The sequence below is a fragment of the Pteronotus mesoamericanus genome, unplaced genomic scaffold, assembly GCF_021234165.1.
Source record: "Pteronotus mesoamericanus isolate MK-2021 breed Mesoamerican mustached bat unplaced genomic scaffold, CSHL_Meso_final contig_75, whole genome shotgun sequence".
In the NCBI taxonomy this organism is placed as follows: domain Eukaryota; kingdom Metazoa; phylum Chordata; class Mammalia; order Chiroptera; family Mormoopidae; genus Pteronotus; species Pteronotus mesoamericanus.
Window position 1 is genome coordinate 6,205,662 of NW_026555249.1, and position 19,859 is coordinate 6,225,520.

The window sequence follows — 19,859 nt, forward strand, 5'->3', positions numbered from 1 at the left end:
TGGGAAGTTCTTTATCTGCTTTTCTATTCTAAACAATAGCTTTCCTGGGTAGAGCAATCTCGATTGTAGGTCCTTGCTTTTCATGACTTTGAATACTTCTTGCCAATCCCTTCTTGCTTGCAAAGTTTCTTTTGAGAATTCAGCTGACAGTCTCTTGGGAACTCCGTCAAAGGTAACTAACTCCTTTTCTCTTGCTGCTTTTAAGATTCTCCCCTTGTTTTCAACCTTAGGCATTTTAATTATGATGTGTCTTGGAGTGGGCCTCTTTGCATCCACCATAATTGGGACTCCCTGTGCTTTTTGGACTTGCCTGCCTATTTCCTTCACCAAGTTGGGGAAATTTTCTGTCATTATTTTTGCAAATAGAGTTCCAATTTCTTGCTCTTTCCCTTCTCCTTTGAAATCCCTATGAATACCTGAAGTTGTGTCACAGGCTGCTTACACTATCTTCATTTTTTAGATTCTTTTTTCTTCTTCTTGTTTTGACTGGTTGTTTTTTGCCTCCTTATGTTCCAAGTCATTGATGTGATTCTCATCTTCAACCACTCTACTGCTATTTCCCTGTAAATTGTTCTTTATTTCTATTAGTGTATCCTTCATTTCTGACTTGATCTTTTCATGCTGTTGAAATCCTCACTGAGTTCCTTGAGCATCCTTATAAGCAGTGTTTTTAACTCTGCATCAGATAGATTTCTTATCTCCATTTTGTTTAGCTGTTGTTCTGATCAGTTCTTTCATTTGGGCCATGTTTCTTTGTCTCCTCATTTTGCCAGCCTCCCTTTGTTTGTTTCCATGTTGCTATGACTCTGTGTGTTGGTAGTGTGGCCTAATGTAGTAGGTGTTCTGTAGGGTCCAGTGGCACAGCCTTCCCTATCACTCAAGCTGAGTGCTCAAGGTACACCCCTTGTGTGGGCTGGATATAGTCTTTTGTAGTTGAGCTTGGTTGCTGTTGTCAGGTCAATGGGAGGGATTTACCCAGGCCAGTCAGCTGCAAGGACTGGTTGTGACGATTCACCACCAAGCTCTGCCCTCTGTGGAGAGTCAGCTGTGCTTGGGGCAGGGTGGTGGTGCTCTGGCGTGGTCTGTAGCTGTCCACTGGGTATACAGGCTCTGGCGTTTCCCTGTGGTGCAGGCCTAAGTCAGCCCCAATCTGTGTTTTGTCTGTGGCCACCCAACCTAAGCTATAAAGCAATGTGAGATGGCTACTACTTGCGCCGGGCTTGGAGATTCCCAGGTGAAGCGAAGCTGTGCATGAAGACTGGCTGCTGCTGGTGCTGGGTCTCAGGGCTCACTAAGGCCCGCTGTTGCTTGTTTGATAGGATTTAGGGAGTTCTGAAACCTGAGTAAAGACCAGCCATTCGTATGGAAAAGGCTGTGTGGGTGGGGTGGAGTCTCCGGGGATCTCCAAGGTGGGTCAAACTGTGTTAGCCAGGTTGATGGAGTCTCAGATATGGCACCAGCTAGTGGGCTCTGCTTTAGGAGGGTTAAGAAATGGGACAATGGAAATAAATAAATAAATACATGAAAGAAAGAAAAACAAGGAAAGAAAGAAAGAAAGGAAAAAAGGGACAATGGCCTCTGCTCCCCTTGATGTCAGACACTTCAGTTTCTCCCCTACGCCACTGGTGCCTCTCAAGCTGCTACTCCACTGGTGCTGAAGCTCAGAGGGAGTGAGTCTGAGTAGGTGAGTCCATGTATAGGTTATTTATGACAAACTGCTTGTGGTTCCAGCAGTTTCTTCCACCAACTCAATCTCTGCTGGTTTTTGCTACCAGAAATTGTGGGGACTTATCTTTCTGGTGCTAGAACCCTGGGCTGGGGTCCTGGTATTGGGCTGGGCCTGCTTGCTCCTGAGATACTCTGCCCAAATTTTTATCCACCACCCGTGGGTATCGGACCAGCGCATTCCACATCTGCGCCCCTCCTGCCAGTCTGTATGGATGTGGTTTCTTTAATTCCACAGTTGTCAGGTTCCATTCAACTTGATTTCTGATGGTTGTGAGTGATAGTTGTTCTATATTTTAGCTATAATTTTGATGTGGTTGTTGGAGGAGGCAAGCCATGCCTATGCTGCCATCTTGACCAGAAGTTGCATTTCTCCAATAGTTTATGCCTAAAAAAAAAAAAATTCCACCTTCTAGTCCCTTTTTTGGCTTCTGTTTTTCCAATCTATTTCTTTGAAGCCCTTATCCCTATTGAGCATGTTCTTTTTATTTTTCCTTCAAGGAGACAGGAAGACTGGGAGGGTCTTTGGACGATGTCCCTCACATAGCTGATATAGGGCCCTGGAAAATTCATTTCCCTTGGAGAATAGATTTTAAGACAAAGAGAATCATTAAGGATAAAAGAGGCTATATTTAACAATGAAAGGGATAATTAATTATGAAGATTGAACACTTAAAATCTATATACACCTAATAAAATAAACTCAAAATTCATAAAGCAAAAGTTGATAGTATTACAAGAAGAGGAATTCCCATAATTCTAGAAAATTTTAACTTACAAATAACCTCAGAAAATTATATCCCAAGCAGCAAAAAGATGAATATTATAAATGCAAAAATTTTAAATAAAATTTTAGCAAATTGAATGCAATAAAGTTTGCAAAAATACGTCATAATCAAATAAAATTCACTCTAAGATTTTGAGGGTAATTTAACATTTAATTATTTTCTCTATATCAATTCTCTATAATGATTTACATATTAAATTAGTAACAGATAAAAGCCATATTATCATATTGATGTATGTAACATCTTTTTTGAGAGCTTTTAACACCAATTCAAGATAAAATATTAGCAAACTAGGACTAGAAAGAAATTTCTTTAATATCACTAAGTGAATCTGCAAAAACCTACAGGAAACACTATACTTAATGATGACCTTTTAGTAGCATTCTCTTTAAAGTCAATAACAAGAAAGAATGTCTACTACTTTGCTTCTATTCAGCATTGTACTGGATGTCAACCCCAATAAATAGATCAAGGAAAAGAAATAAGAAGTATAGGGATTAGAAAACAAGAAACAAAGTTATGTTTTAATGATACAATTATAAAAATGGAAAATCCAAGAAAATTTACTATAAAAACTAATAACTGAATTCAATAAGGTTTTAGGATACAGGATCAATATTAAAAAAATCAGTGGCTTCTATATTCAAGCAAAAATTACTTGGAATAAGATAAAATTTAAAAAGATAACAGCAACAAAAATTATATGGCTAAGAATGAATCTAATAAATCACATAAAGAATAGCATAAAACTTTAATAAAGACCAAAGCAATCAAAGTGATAATACGCCATGTTCATGATTAGGAGGATGCTATATTTTAAAGATCTATCATCTCCCAAAATTACACAGAAATTCAATTAATAATTTAACTTGCAGTCCCTTTTTTTAGGAAAGTTCATAGGTTTATCTCAAAATCCATATGATGAATAAATGTCCCAAGAATAGCCAGGATAATTTTTAAGGAGGTATGGAGGCACAGGAATTTAAAACATACAGCAGATGGTAAATTAGACTGCATAAAACTAGGCTAATAAAATGGGGGACCAACAGGGCAGTGATAGACAAACAGGCCACTGGCCTGGACTAGAAGCCCAAATGTAGGGCTCAGACATACGCAGAAACTTGGAAGATAACAAAGATGGCATAAAAAGATAAGCAGGTAAAGGATGAGTTCTTCAGGTATAGAATGGATTCCTCAGGGCAATGAAAATGCAAGCAGCAACAATATATCATTTTATGCTTATCAAATTGTCAAAAATTATAGTATCTGACAATACCCGGCAGTAATCAAGGAGAGAATGGAAACTCTTACACTGCTCACTAGGGTAAAGGTTGGTGCAACTGTTTTAGAAAACAATTCATCAATATTGAGGAAATGTTGAGATAATGTGTTCTCTATGATCCAACAATTTCACTTCTCTATGAATATCCTAGAGAAAGCCTTGCAAATACTCAGAAAGTAAGACGCATAAGAATGTTCATTGCAGAGTCATTTATACTAGTGGAAATGGAGACTTGATGGATACAGGGATTAACAAATAATTTGTGTGCATGTATACAATTGCTTACGGTGGATAAAAACAATAAACTGGAGCTATTCGAATCTCAAAGCTCCAATGCTGAATAAAAAGAAATCAAGGTGCTTAATAACATACACTGTTATCTATGTAAAATTCATGAACACAGAATATGTATACATATTGTTTATGGATACATCTATATGAGGTACTTTTTAAATGGCTAGGAAGAATATACGACAGCTACAAGATTGTGGTAACCACTAGAGAGAAAGACAGAGAATTTGGTCATTGAGGGATGTGTATTGCTGCATCTGTTATGTTTTATTTATTTTAAAAAAGTAAGGAACAGATATGATAAAATGTTAATATTTGTGAAATTTGAGTGTTGGCAAAAGGATCTTTGTTATATAATCCTTTGTAGTTTTCAAATGTGTACAACATTTTTTATCCAATAAATAAAAGATTGCAAATGGAAAATTAAATCACAGCTGGAGTTTTATATGAAGATAGAAGATAATTCTAGGAAGGAAGAAGTAAACAAAAGCAAGTGTAAATCCTTGGTGCTGAGTTTTATGGCTTAAGTTGCATTTGGGAAAGTTAATTGTGTATCAGATTTGGAAAGTCCTTTTGATTGTTCTTGGTTGTTCCCAGAAGGCCCAAGGAACTTTTGGGTGCTTCCAAGCATGTTTGTGTTTTTAGACTGAGGCCTGGCAAATAAATAAAGATTGGAGGAAAGGGAAGATGGAGAATTTAGCTGACTTGGAAGCAAGATGTCAGTTTTGATTTAGAATTAGTAGGAAAATAAAATTACAGAATGTGTTGAAGGATGAGAACAAAAAAAGTGTGCCTGAAAAAAATGCCTTGGAAGAGTGTTTTAAGACAAATATTTTAGCATGTGTCTGTGTTTTTTATTCCCAGGGAAATTTAGAATGCTCTTCTTTTCTTCTTCTTCTTCCCCTTCTCCTCCTCCTTCTTCTTTAAAGTAAACTCCTAATAAAGTTTGTTGAAGTGGAGAAAAATTTATCAAAGATATATTTTTTTCATAAAATACACGTTTTGCATGTATAAAAAAAAGAACTTCTAAAAGGCATTGCTCAGGAAGTAATTTATTGATTCAATTTAAAGTAAGCATTGCTACCAAGGCAAACAGTTGCTCTGAAAAAGAATTGAAAAATGCATCATGAGGTTACATGGTTCAGTAACAATGCCAATATTGATCATATAAAGTTGAAACCACTGGCAAATGTCATTTAAGCTCATCTTGTAATTTTTAATTACTTATGGAGTGAATGTGCTGCCTTAAAAATGTACCTGTGACACTTACAAACTCTTTTGAGCACATTTATAAATACAATAATAAAAATTCCTAAGCTGCCTTTTCTTATGCTAGTGTTCGCCAGCAGACCTCCATGTAGTGTTTTATTGAACCAACATTCTCTAGTCTTTTCTTAAAATTTTAACAATCACATTTATAAAAATATCTGTACTTCAAGTCAGTTTGCAAGCCTATGTTTTGCTGTGAACCTCATCCTCACATGAGAAAAACGCTTCACAGGGCGTTCCCACGGGCAGTGGGCGTTGAGGGGGTGAGGCGGGGCGGTGGGGGCAGGTCATACGTAGACAGAAGAATTTCGGTTTAGCATATATTTTACAACATCAAGAACAGGTTTAGTCTCATCTGCGTGGTTTGGAGAGACTCTGAGAGGTAAATCATCAAAAGTCTGCCTCTGTGACCAGTAAGGTCCCTCTTGGGGGCTTTTCAACAGCCTCATTTCCTTTATACCCCTCTCCAGTTTCACCCTAAACCCCACCCCCAAGACTTCAAGGTTTCAACTAAATGAAAATTGTATCTCCCAGTTCCTTAAAAACAGAGGAGATTAAGAATGCATAACATTTGGCAAGTAAATCACAGGGAGTCGAGTGGGGTTAAAGTTTCAAATGTGATTCTGGCAAGATAGGGCAATATATAATTTGTTTTCTTTCAGAAAAGCACATGCAGTGATTTTGGAAAACTAGCTACATGTTACTTCTCCAGCTCCTCATAAATTATATGGATGCACTGTCTGGTGCTGACACTCCAAAGTTTGCAGCTTAAAAGTGAAAGTGTGCCCAAGTATTAATGACAGATGGTACTGACGTAAGCAAGGCAGAGTCAGCGTTTCTTTGACAGGGGCCAAGTTTTAGAGTGTGAAATGCAAGAAATTTTTTTATCCTCACCCCAGTACATTTCTTCATTGCTTTTAGAGAGAGAGGAAGGGAGAGAGGAAGGGAGAGAGAGAAAAAATTGATGAAAGAGAGAAATGTGAGTTGGTTGCCCCCTGCACATACTTGGACCAGGGATCAAAACTGCAACTTAGGTATGTGCACTGATCGGGAATGGAACCCACAACCCCCTGGTGTACGGGATGACGCTCCAACCAACTGAGCCGCACAGACCAGGACACACGCAAGAAACTTTTCATTGTCCTGTAAGACATAGCATTAGAAAACTAGGAGGCAGAGAAGAGTTTGTAAACCAAAACCCTACGCCATTTCATAATTCTGTTTCACAGGCATGAATAGTAGGTGAAGATTTCTAGATACAGAGTTGTTAAAAGTCAAAGGTTATCCTTTTACACTTAATCTGATGGATTTCATCAGAAAAGATGTTAGTAATGTGGAAGATTCATACTGTTAAAAAAATCCCTTTATAATTACTTTTTAACGGTTTGGTCTTTTGTTTATTTCAAAATATTTAAACGAGCTTCTGTCTTTTGATCCCATATTCATAGTTCCATCTTGCTTTAGTTTTAACAGCTTTTTGTGTGAAGGGGATGGTAAAGGGGGTTGTTATGTTTGCAATCATATCAAAGGATGAAAATAAAGGAGGAAACCTGTTTTGGTTCAATTTACACAAATAGTTTTTGGAGAATAAACCCATTTGCAGCAAAAATTCCTCAAGAAAATTGTTTCAACCATGCACATTACTCTGCTCATTTCCATGTGAAATAATAGAAAAAAAAAAATACAGGAAGGATAGGCAAGGGAAATAAACATTTATTGAACCAGGCACTGAGCTGGGAATTTTCAATAACATGAATAGAAATAGAATGACTGTATTGTACAGGGATATCTAAGATTTTGTTTGGCAAGCATTGTTTTTGACGTGCAGTAAAAATGAAGGTGTTATGATAACAGCAGTTAGCATAATCTCCCATACTATTAACAAAGGCGTAACTGTCCACGTTGTCTCCTCAGAAAGGAAGGAGATAAATAAATCCATGGCAAGTGGAAAGCACGGTGTGCAATAACCAAAGATTTACAGAATTAAAAACGCAAGATAAATTGGATGACTACAGTCTTCTACAATTCTCTAAGGCTGAAAAGAAAAAAAACAGCATTATAATAAGTACATGTAGAAATAAATTTCGTAAATCAAAACAAAATTATTTCTGATATACGATTGACTTTTCTCATACCAATATATATGATGCCTAAAATTAAATAAGGAAAAGATTTATTTCTAGGTGAGATTAGGAAAATCAAATTGTGAGATACCCTCATCATGACGTTGGACAACAGGTAATTTACAGTCAGGAAAATAATCTGCACTCTGGTTTTGTTGGTTTTTCATTGGTGACTCACTGTGTCTTCTTTCTGGCCCTTATTCATCATCCAGTTTTTATTAAATGTAAAAATGGCTATTGAGACAACCTAGCATAAACCTGCAAAATGGTAAACTAAAAGGTATATTCTCATGTGAAACAAACAGACACACAAACAGACAAACAAACCCATCCAACAACTGTTGTAACAATCACTTCTCATTTCCCACTTAATGTTGAAGACTTTTGCTTGGCATTTTCTAGGGAAGAGAAAAAGCAGAGGTAGTGGTAGCTTCGAAAATATGGAACCTTATGCTATTACATAGTCTTTGCTTCAATATGGCTTTTCAGAAGACACAGCTCCATCAACAGGCTGGTTCTAGATTGCTTTGGTTTCCACATGAGACTCTCAAATTTAAAAAAATGGTCAACCACAAAAGCAAGCCTCATAATGCATAATGCAAATAACACTCAGGAAGTAACAGAGGTTACATGAAGCAGAGCTGTGGGGGTGGTTGGCTTTCAAACAAATGCTGATTGTACTTTAAACACTTAACACGCAGATCAGCTGTACAATTGGCACATTATACTAATTCTAGACGAAGTTAAGAAAAAATTTAATATATTCACGGTTTCAACAGAATTCTATGATTACGTATTTCCTTCCGTTTTGTCTTACACACACAGACACAATCATATTGAAACTACATAGGAATAGATTGTAAGTCATTAAATAATTATCTTCATTTGTCTTACATGAGCTTCACAATATGAGGAATGGTCATGTATTTCAATGTGTCATATAGTTTTTGAACCACACAAAGCAATATAATATAAATATAACAGTTACTTTAAAGTCAGGAACATCACATGGTAAATACAACAAATATGCCACTGAAAAATAGTTAAAGCATGAGACGTGACATCCTTTGTTCTCAACAATAAGCAGCTTTGAAGAAAAGACACTAGGACGAGAAGGGGAGGTAGTTACTTTGAAAAATTTGAAATCATTTCATCAGGAATTTTATAAAACAAATGATTTTTCAGAGGTATCTCTGCCATGTAGTTTTTCAATTTCAGAGAGCATAACCAAAAGATTCCCCCCACCCCACCTCCCCCAAGACTTGTAAGATTTACCTGGAAAAACTCAGACTGTATGTTGAAGTTTATCCAGGTGAAGCTTAATTTGATCACAACTATTAAAGGTTATTTTTGGATATTTCAACTCCACTAGCCAAAGTTTTGAGAGTTAATTGTTTTTTCTCTTTCTAATCAGAAGTAGGTAAAAATTAACTAATAGACTAAGACTATGCAAGAGTCTCTCTATTCATTGGCCACAACCACATAAATGGGATATGTTTTTCCACTTCATATATCTCAGTTCTTTCTGGACTTGAAATCAGAGCGTAAGTCAAAAGAATTGATGTGGATAAAACAGTGGTGGGCATATGGGATTGTGAGTGATGTACGTCTCTCAGCCTTAAACTTAGAACACTGACTAAATTATAGATTCACCAGGTCTCATAAAATTTGGGTTTAGCAGGCTACTCTTGGCATTTTATGGAACCCTGAGATGCCCAAACCCCTGGAAATGTCCTTCTTATTTTCTATCTTTCTTTTTCCTTTCTTTGAAATAGATACCATGAGGGTCTCAAACCAAAAGTCACCTTCCTGAAAGACACAGATCTGGGACGGTGCTCCTGTTCAATTTGTCCAACGCGGAGTGCATCCAGGCCATCATTATCTGTAGAACTCCTGGTTAGGGCATGAGCTCTCAAGCTGTCATTCTGTATTTTTAAGTTTCACCAATGTCACCGGGATCTATTAATGGCTTTTGAATTAATTAAGTAATTAATGGATAGCACTAGGATCTCTAAACATGCAAATTTCCAAGTTAGGTAAACTTGTGACCTCTGCCTGGGCCTTGATGTCTGTGTGGCTGTATTAGCACTTGACTCGGTCTTTTGCATTGTAGGACCATAGTCATTGTTTAGGAATCATTTGGTTTTTTGCAGTTCCTATGGCTGCTACAGCCATGACTCACTCCTAGGAAAATTACAGGCTCTGGAGTGAGAGAAGAAACAGCCCTCCCAGTACAGACAGCTAAGAAGAGGACAGCTAAGAAGCAGGGATGTTAAACCCCATCAATCTGACTTGGAGGGACGGATCTCGGTTTTTCTGTCACGCTTTCCTACAGCCACACTGCCCATTGCTTCAGGTTAAGGGCACGTCAACCATGCTTTTCTGACAGTACTTGAGTCTTTTACTAGAAACCCTAGATTTTACTGACGTCATGAAATCAAAGATGGTTAGAGTTTTAAGAAGTCTTTGAAACATTTTAGACCAATCCACTTATTTAATAGGTGAGAGGACTGGTGGCCAGAGTTTAAAGGACTTGCATTAAGTCACACAGCCTGTTTAGTGGCAGCAGGGCCACCTAGACCTGGATATTGAATGCTCAGCCCACTACCCTCGCAAGGACACAGCTGTGCTCAAGCTGAAAAGGTAGAAAAAGTCATCAAAGGCAAATGCACATCAGCCAACGCTGGGGTAGTAATCCAGAGTCATTTACATTTCCCTGTACGTGTACAAATTTCCGCTGTGTGTACATTGCCCCTTTCAGGCCCAGGCATGCACGCACTTGAAAGCCATTCAAAAGTGCATCCATATGTTTGTAAATTAAAGCCTGGGGGTGGCACGCTGACCCCCAAACCCTAGCCAAAGTCCATTTCTTATTACACAAAGTAAGTCACACTGTTTACATCAGCCCTGTGGTAATTCACTTAAACAATAAATTTCAAAACCCACTGAGCTATTGCTGGCGGACCTTAGAGCGCTCCCTTTCTGACTTCTCCGTGCATTTACATTAAAAAGGAAAATTTACTTTCCAGTCAACACACCATTTCTTTGTAAAAAGGAAACTTTTTAAAAAAAATGTAAAAGAAAGGCACTTTGTAAAATGTATACAAACCTCTTTCTTTCTCTTCTACTCTAAGGAGACAGGGAGTTACTGAAGGCAGGGCCAATCCTTTCCGAAGCGAAGGGCAGCGGCAGGCCGCCGGCGGGTTTCCGCCACAGCCTCCAGCCGCATGTTAGCTGATAGGATTCTCTGATTCATTTGGGCCCCTTTGGGAAAAGGAGGGGAACTCCTCAATTATTTACAGGTGCTAAGGAATTGAACCACTTTGGACTAAATCAGTGAAAGCAAGCTTTTAGTCCTCCGCTGCCTACCAGGACTGGCCTTAGGCACTTAGGAGAAAGAAGGTAAATATCAGTGAGGAGGCTGATAGGAACTTGTGCTCATGGTGAGGTGCCTAACCCCCACTTGTAAAAAACGGACCTCGGGCATTTTGCAGTTTGGGACATGAGCTTCCATAAGCCACCCATTGGCTATCCTGTTTCCATGTGCTTTGTAACATGAATATTTAGACGTTTGTTTATAAAAATAAGACTTTCTGTCATTCAGAGCATAAGCACAGCTCTGTAGTGTTGGTTGGTAATCCATGAAGGAAAAAACAAAACAACAACAACAAAACAACAACAAAAACAAGAATAGGATCAGCAACCAGATGTAAGAAAAGATAGTTGGGGCTGTTGGACTCAGCAAGGAATAAGCATGGATTGATTCAGCAAAAGATCATTTTTCTAAAAATTAGAGCCACATTTAATGTCTTAAAAAAAATCTTATGCCTTTTCCCTCTATATACATATTTGCACATAATCTTAGACTATAATTCTGTACCTACATAATTCATAAAATGCATGGGTAATACGTAAGAACCAACTGGAACTGGTGATTTAAAAGGAAATACAAAAAGCACATCACTGAAGAGTACTTGTATTTCTATGACGAAGGGCAATTATTTATTAGCTTAATTAAGATACAAGGCATTGGTTAAATTATCTTGGCTAGAAAATATTCAGTGAGTCATGGAATCAAGGAGTTGGAGATTAAAAGGACATTAGAAATTATTTTGGTCCAATATTTCCTTCAGAGGAAACTGAGGCCCAGAGAAGGAAATTGCTCTGTGTAAACGGACATAGGTAGGACTAGAACCTGGGGCTCTTGACCTTCGATATGTATCCTTCCATTCAACTAGCTCTTTCCTTGATAAAAAAAAAATTCTTCCCCTGAAAAAAAATTAAGTGCTAATTGACCAAGAAACATAATCTTGGCTTGGTTTAATGAGTGGCTAATTGGTGGATGTTTTTTTTTTTTCCCCCCAGGGATTTAGTTCAAGTCGAGTTTTTAGCCATAATATTTTTGTTCATATATGCCAAAATCAGATTAGTTTTTAATTTTCAAGCTAGCAGATTGCTGTACATAGTGGAGAACAATGGACTATTTGGGGAAAATTTAAGTCTGTGTTGACGTTGAAGGGTGGAGTTTTTGGTCAATGCTACTCAAGGTGGACTATATCTCTTAGCCCTCTTGGACGCTGTGCATAATTTTGCAGGCCATTCTCTATCATTATGTGAATCTTAAACTACTAATAGATTGTTTAAAATTATTTATTTTTTTTTAGAGAGAGGGAAAGAGAGAAATATCGATGTAAGAGAGAAACATGAATTGGTTGTCTCGCGTACTGCCTCATCTGGGGACTGAACCTGCAACCCAGGCATGTGCCCTGACTGGGAATTGAACCAGTGACCTTTTGCTTTGTGGAATGATGCCCAACCAACTAAGCCACACCAGTCAGGGTCTACTAGATTTTTTAAAAAATTATGCCTTTTCCTTATGTTGTTCAGTTAAGTCAAACAGACTTGACTTGTACTTTCCAAGAGAGGCATTACCATCCACTAAAATAACCTTTTCATGCATGTGTGCCATCTGAGGAACTTAGTACAATGCAGCTCTGAATCACAGGTCTAGGGCGGGGAGGCTGAGATTCTGCATTTCCATGCAGCGCCCAGGTGATGACCATGCAGCTGGTCCTCAGACCAGACTTTGAGTAGCAAGGATCTAGTAGGTTGAATGCACTTGGACAACTTTTCCAAATGGTCCCTTTACTCTTACAATGTTTATGTAATGGGAGAAATAGAGCCTCAGATCTATTCCGTTTTTAATTCTGGAAGCCCTGTCAGTGTGTGAGCATAAAGAAAGGATTTTCCATCAGGTGAAAAAAACAAAACAGCAAATCTAGAGGGAGACAATTCATGAGTCATGGATGCTATCTTTGAAATGGAGAGCCAGGCTTTTGACCCCTCCCGGGGAGCCTGCCCTTGGAACTGACTCGGGGACTCTCACTACAATACGCTGGCCTTTGCAGCTGTTCCCACCACTCCATGGAGGCTGTTTCTTCAGGATTTTATTTGGACACTTCTGACGCGAGTGCTGTCTCTGCCTCCGCCAAGATCTTGCAGATGGACCTACTCCAAGGAGATACTAACTCATGGCTTTGCCTGAAACATTGTTGCTGCCAACAGGGCTCAGAAAAACAAAGCAAAAGCAACCCCCTCTCTCTAAAACTGTATGTTAGGTACTGCCATTCTTCTCTCTATGGCGGCTTCATGAATATTTGCCCAGAGAAGAGCAAAGCCCCAGATTAGCCCTAAGTCACAGGAGAAGTATTCATTTCTGTCTGTGGAGAGTCCTAAAACTCGAGGTTGGTGATGGTGGTTTAACATATCCTGGAGACAAAAGAGATAAAACGATACTATGCTGTAGTGGAAATTGAACATTGTCATCCCCTTCACATCCCTCAGTGGGGTTTGGTTGGTATGGCATTTACTCCACAAACAGGGACCGCATGCACTGTTACGTACTGTAAGTACTCACTACAGCCTCGTCGCAGAAAATACTGTACCCACTGAATACGTAAACAGCTGTTCTGGGAAGATAGAAAATACTCTTTTATTTTGCCTAAGTGGTAGAAAAATAGTCTTCAAAAATACATTGTTGAGTGTATGGGTTTGTATTAAAGTAGAATTTGTATGTACAGTAAGGCAGTATCTCCAGTAGCATGCTGCTATGATTATCTTTTAAATTAAAAGTTAGTCTTTTCAGATTTTTTTCACTAAGAGACGACTAGGGTGTATAATAAATTATCTATCATACTGAAATGAAGCAGGAAAACATTTAGGAGGATTCACCACATCAAACTCATTTGCTTCTTGTGTAAGAAAATTTCACTCTCCAAAATTATATTCTCTAGAGGCTTTAGAATACCAAGAAGGAGTTCTAAACTCCTAAAATCCATGCTTAACAAATTCAATCTATTAAGAAAAAAAGGGAGGCATAATTTTAACCTGCATATTAGCAATTTATCACAAAGGTACTAAGAAGTGATGTAAACAATTTGTGAGGTGTTCCGGAATGCATTCTTTCTTTAAATGTGTTGTGTTTGGTTGATCCTAACCAAATGAAAGAGGCGGACAAAGGTTAAGCAATTGGTTTCCAGGAGAGGTTTTCACGACAATGTCCTCATCTACCACCTTCCTGTGACGAACTAGTTTGATTGTTTCATTTGCCCCTGTCAGGTACCACACCATGAAGGCCTTTCCCAGAGGCCGTACCTATTGGCATTGTCCCTCAAGCATACTGAGCCATGTGCTTTTATGCCACAGAACGTGCAATTTTATAACTAATGGCAAAAAGCAAGTCTACAAATCACAGGAAACAAAATGATCTGTTCGGAATCAGCTGTTGGGGAAAGACGCAACTGGTCGAACACGGAGCATGAAAAGGAGTGAACCGTGGGTTCTAGTTGTGCCATCCTCACCCCATTCTCGAGCCTTCTTTAGCAGAGGACATGGCATGGACACTGTAGTATTACCTGAAGAAAAATCACATTTTAAACAACCATTCTGTTCATTGAGCTGTCACTGAAAAGAGTGCTTTAAGCACACGGGGTCCAGGTACTCAGACCCCAGCTGGAGACCGAAGCTACTTGGGGCCGCGGTATGGGAGGCCACGTCTTTCTCGCCTTGGTTATCTTGCAAGGATGGCGGAGCTTCCTCAGCCGGTTCTTCAAACGAAGCCAGGTTTTGAGTGCTCACATCCTGCACTAACACCAGGATTTTGCTATCTATCACCCTGGCCACCTTAGTATACTCCTTACTGGTTGCAGGAGCACCAGGCTTCTCTGTCAGGTTGCTGTTCTCTTTTTTTTTGGGGAGCAATGATAATGCTCCATCTTTGCTGATCTTGTGAATCTCCACATAATCCAAGGGTTTCACAGAGATAAAGGGGATTTTCTCCTGGGGCAGCCGCCGTGGGGCGTCTGGGTCAGTCTTGGAATGAAAACTTTCCCCCTCTCTCTGCTCTGCTGCCTTTTCCTCCCCTCCAGTCTCAGTGGTTTCCAAGGATCGCAAAGCATGATTTTCTGTTTTGTCCAGAGGAGCGGCCCGTGCACCTGGCATGCCCATGGCCAGTTTACACACATCAGCGATGTTGTGGTAAGAAGACATGGGGTCGTGCTGGCTGGGCAGCTGCGATGAAGGCCACGTTGAAGATCTGGGTCCACTGGCATAGGAATAGGGGATTTTGTCTTCCAAGCCTGTGTTCTGAGGGTCGCAGGTGTAGGTACAATTTATTTCAGGATTCTCTCGTTTCTTGATGCCCTCAGGAGTATGGAATATAGATGGATTTTCCTGGAGTTCCTTATACTTTCTGGACAAAAGGGAAGGGCTCGTATAGCTGTCCTGGCCAGAGTCACTGTAGGGATCCAGGTGTTTGGGCTTCATCATACCTTGGTCGGAGTGTTCTTTTGAATTGGCCGACATCAGCTGCTGGTTCTCGCTGTCAACAACTTCCAAAAGCTCCACCAGCAAGTCCTCACAGTCAGAAGGGAAGTCTTGGCATCCCAGGGCACTCAGTAGTTCTTCAGACTTGCCCTTCTAATAAAACACAAACACAAGGAGAAAAGGCCCTTAGTTTGAAAACATTCCAAATCAGCCTGAAAGCCCAGCCTGTGTTCATGACCATGGGCAGGTGGATGTGGTAAGAGCCTAGCAGAATTTCCCACACTTCAGACCTTTGTGTACCAGGCCATCTTTAAGCACCTCCTGGACTACTCACTCATATTTTTCTCTAAGTCGACTCATGATTTTAACTTTGTCTCTCTCAGCAATAATGATCAGGAATTTAATGGGCAAGTAGTATATGCACAGATAAAAAACATACAACTGTTAAATAAGAGAAGTTTGTGCAACACCTCAAATCGCTATACTCAGGCCCTGGCCAGGTTGCTCAGTTGGTTAGAGCTTTGTCCCAATACCCCAAGGTTGTGGGTTTGATCCCCAGTCAGAGCACATGCAGGAAGCAACTAATGAAAGCATAAATAAGTGGAACAACAAACCAATGTTTCTCTTTCTCTCTCTTTAAAAAAATTAATAAATAAAAAAGAATGAAATGATAAAACCAATATACTCATACATGCGATCAGCTCTTTGGACTCGGTGGCTCTGATGCCTGGTTCATGGTCTCCTAACCTCCTCCACTACTTCCTAGAGTCTGGAAGTAGTAAGTTGCTTCTTATTTCTTCCTTCTCCTTTCACCTCCTCCTCTTCTGACGTCTCCCTTCCTTCCCCTCCCTTCTCTGATCCTACTTTTCTCTCTCCTCCACTCCATTTCCCCTTTCTCCTGCCCCCTCTTCCTGCCAATACATATTTTCTCCTCCTGCTCTCCCTCTCCCTCTTCCTTCTCCTTCTCTCTTGTTCTTCCTCCTGCCTTCTTCTCTGACTTTCCACTCGTCTTCCTGAGCCTCTGACTTAAGTCAGGTGCTGGTGCCTAAATCTTGGCTTTATCACTCATTAAAGGGTATTGACGTTGAACAAGCTTCTCAATGATCCGGTTCTCCATTTGTAAAATGGGAATAATAGTGCTATGTGAGAGGGTTCTTTCAGGACTGGAGGTAATATGACCGAGAAAACAAAAACCTTTTTCTTTGACACAAAAAGCAGTTATTTTATCATTAAGTCTCTGTAGCTACAAGGTCCAATAGACAATACTTAATTTAGTTAGCTAAGATGTTCATGCTGGTTCTGTAAAGGATAGTGGTATAAGAGCACTGAACCAGGAGCCCAAATTCCAGGGTCCTAGTCCCTGATATGATATTTGCAGTCAAGGAGAATGCAGCCAAGCCAAATTCCCTGGGACTCGCTTCTCACATTCTTAGACTGTTAGTCTAGCAGTGGCTGGGCTACTTGATATAATGTGCAGGTAATTGCTTTTACATATATCAGCGTTAGACTTAAGGTCAAATTGAAAGTATATATTTCAACCTGCAGAGAAATTTAAAATGTTCTAACCCCTCTTGTCATTCAAAACACTTAAATGTAATTCCCACTTCAATCAGCCTAGCTGGGTCCTGGTCAATAGCAGCCCCGTTGCACTGATCCAGCCTCACCTGAGCACCCAAACAGGCAACAGCTGCAACCAGGTATTTTGTTGCTATGGCCTGATGGGAAGAAAACTCAAGTCGAAACTTTCATCAAAGTATAAAGGGGGGGATGTCACAGGTCCCTCTTTTGTGACAAAATATTCACCCTTTAAAAATTGATTTTTTTGTGCAAATTTTTTATGTCTGTGCTTATGAATAGACTGGTAATTCTAGCAAGCATTACTAGGTGCTATCCCGTTTTCTTGGCTTTCTCTCTTCTTTCTAAGATGTCTCCGAGTAAGTACCCTCATGCCTCCCATATCTTTCTCTGAAGAGGAGGGACAGTGGGGCCAGGTCCACCTGATGGGGACTGTGTGTGCCTGTGTAAAGGCAGACATTACAAGTCAGTGCTTCATGACACCTTCTCCAGCTCTGGCACTTACCTCCAGCAGGTGAGTATCAAATCCTTTTATTTTTGGCCCAGGAACTGGTGGAAGGATGCAGGTCATCATGCTATAAAATAATTTGTGAGATAGGATAAATGGCTCGTTTTCTCACTTTGTAATTTCTAAAAGATTGATATTATCTGCTACATGGACTATGGTAAATAGGACTTAAACTTCTGGGCTACATGAAACTGACAATCAATGGCGAAGACAATAATTATAGAAGCCAACATCAACATTAGCTCTGGCTAACAGAGGAGGCTGATTTGCATTATTTGCACACTTTGCTTCTCTAGATTTTAGCTGCTTTTGACAGAATTTTACTGTTTCCCAACTGTGAGCTTCAGTTTGATGGAAAGAGCACCAGCTTCAAACAAGTTGATTCTGTGACTTTTATTAGCACTAATAAGAGACTTTTCTAAACGGGTGAGCACACTGTAGCCAATGGCTAAAATCAAGTGCTTGAATTATGTGTAAGTTTCCATTTTCTCTGTATTGCCTTTTAAAAAAAATCATTATCCCTGACAACCACAACTGGGAGGAAGGTTGATAGACAATGAAGTACCTATAGCCCTTCAAAGCCACTGCCCAGACCATAATCAAACAGATGACAACAGAAAGAACAGCCACAAAGATCCACACGGTGGTATCTGTATTGGTGATATCTAAAAAGAAACAGCCAGAAAGCCTTGATCACATACAGTATCATTAAATACAAGCAAACAAACAAAACTAACAAATACAACTTTTGAACCTAAATTCCCCTGCCCCTCCCCCCACCTATACCTCTTTTGACTCAAACATCAATCCAGAGTAATGTTAATGATGGGTTAATTTTTCCAATGTTATTAAATGTGAATATGTTGCATGTATTTTAAAGTGCACTTTTCCAAAATCCTTTTACATGTTATTTTATCTGATACTTAAAGAAGCAATTTAAGAGCATACAGTCAATTGCAGTAATAATGAAAGGTAGCATAGTAAGTTCTTACTAAAAGCCATCAATAGTGTTAAGCCCTTTACATACATTGCCTTGCATGTAAAGATGTGACTCCATGAGTGCTTACCCATTGGTATGTAACTATAAAGTTGTAGTCTGGGATTTGAATTCAAGCCTTTGCTGCCTCTAGACCCTATGCTTTTAGTTAGTAGGAGCCTGGGCTGAACAGGATGCATGTGAGCCTTATGACCCACAGTTCAGTGCTCTTTCCATTGTGACAAACCAGTGCAAACCCTGATACTCTGGCTAGGCAGGTGGTCACAACTGCTAAGTTTTGCCATTTGATTCTGATGAGACTTCTAACTGCACTGAACTTCAGTTTCCTTGCTTTTAATTCTTAATGGCAATTATAGCCTTGCTGAATACCTCAGAGGGTTTGGACAACTAAATAAGGTAAAGACTTTGTAAACCACGAGGTATTTTAGAAATGCAAGATGAAGCGTTCTCCTGTGGAATATAAGCCACCATGTTTGATGACACTCAGTTAGAATTTAGTGCCTCTCACATCCTGTGCCTTGACTGAGAGGCCATCATGGAATCGACATCAGAGACTGAAAATCAATTCAGTTCATGCCTTTAAGATGGGATACCACCTTGCAAATTCTGGGAGAACTGGCTTATGACCTTGACTCAATGACAGGGATGGGGCAGATGGGGAGGGCAAAATGACCGCCAAGCCTCTAAGACACACCAAGCCCACATCTGCAGCTTCATCCTGGAACCCAGTCCTCGCTGACAGTGACCATGGGGCCCTGCTACATCTCCAAGTATCTTTGGGGTGGGTGGTGAAGTCATAACCCCCGTCTACGCGTTCCTCTGGCTAAGGCTCAAGATTGTTTCTTAGTCGTTACAACATGCAAATGTACTAAATTCATTCTTTTCTAAAAATATTTAAGGTTATAAGCAAACAGTAGTCAAGACACTCACCACTAGGTATCTCGATGGAATTCTCTGGGCCCCACTCACTCCAGAATCCATGGTCAGGCTTGCAGCGAACCTGGACAAGGTATTTCTGTCCTGGATATAAGCTGAAAATCTTAAACTGCATTTGCTGCCCAGCAAAATGAGTCTAAGGAGGAGCAAGGAAAACAAAAGTCACTCTGACTTGTGTTCTGAAGAAACAAACTTTCCCTTAGATAATAAACTATTAGAAGAGTGAAGCTGGACCATCAGATGCAGACACCGCCTTGTCACCATTGCGCCTTTCACAGCCCATCCCTTTTCTCTCTTCAACATTGTTCAAGCCTAAATGAACAGGATTTCTACCTCTCCACTTGGTACTCTATTTCAGAAAGACAAATATTCTGTGCCCTATCCTCTGCCTTCTACATTCTACTTTATGGAAGGTGACCAGTTAATAAAATTGTATAATTGTTATTTTATAAACCCTAATGAAATAATTGATTCAAGGATTACTCAAGTAAATCCACTAGGCAGAAGAGAACTGGGCGTCATGTATGTTGAAGGAATAGGA

The 19,859-nt window shown here is 39.6% G+C and overlaps 1 protein-coding gene across 2 annotated transcripts in view; it reads right to left on the reverse strand.

Moving 5' to 3' along the window:
- Positions 1–14,303: 14,303 nt before the first annotated feature.
- The window catches only part of PRLR (prolactin receptor), a 146,944-nt gene continuing 141,388 nt past the window's right edge, over positions 14,304–19,859 (reverse strand). For both annotated transcript variants that reach the window (XM_054583933.1, XM_054583934.1), the window contains exons 7-10: positions 19,313–19,454; positions 17,951–18,050; positions 17,383–17,452; positions 14,304–15,455 (exon numbers count right to left, since the gene is read on the reverse strand). In XM_054583933.1, coding sequence (XP_054439908.1) covers positions 14,439–15,455; positions 17,383–17,452; positions 17,951–18,050; positions 19,313–19,454 — 1,329 coding nt within the window. In that variant the 3' untranslated portion in view covers positions 14,304–14,438. The remainder of the gene's footprint in view (positions 15,456–17,382; positions 17,453–17,950; positions 18,051–19,312; positions 19,455–19,859) is intronic.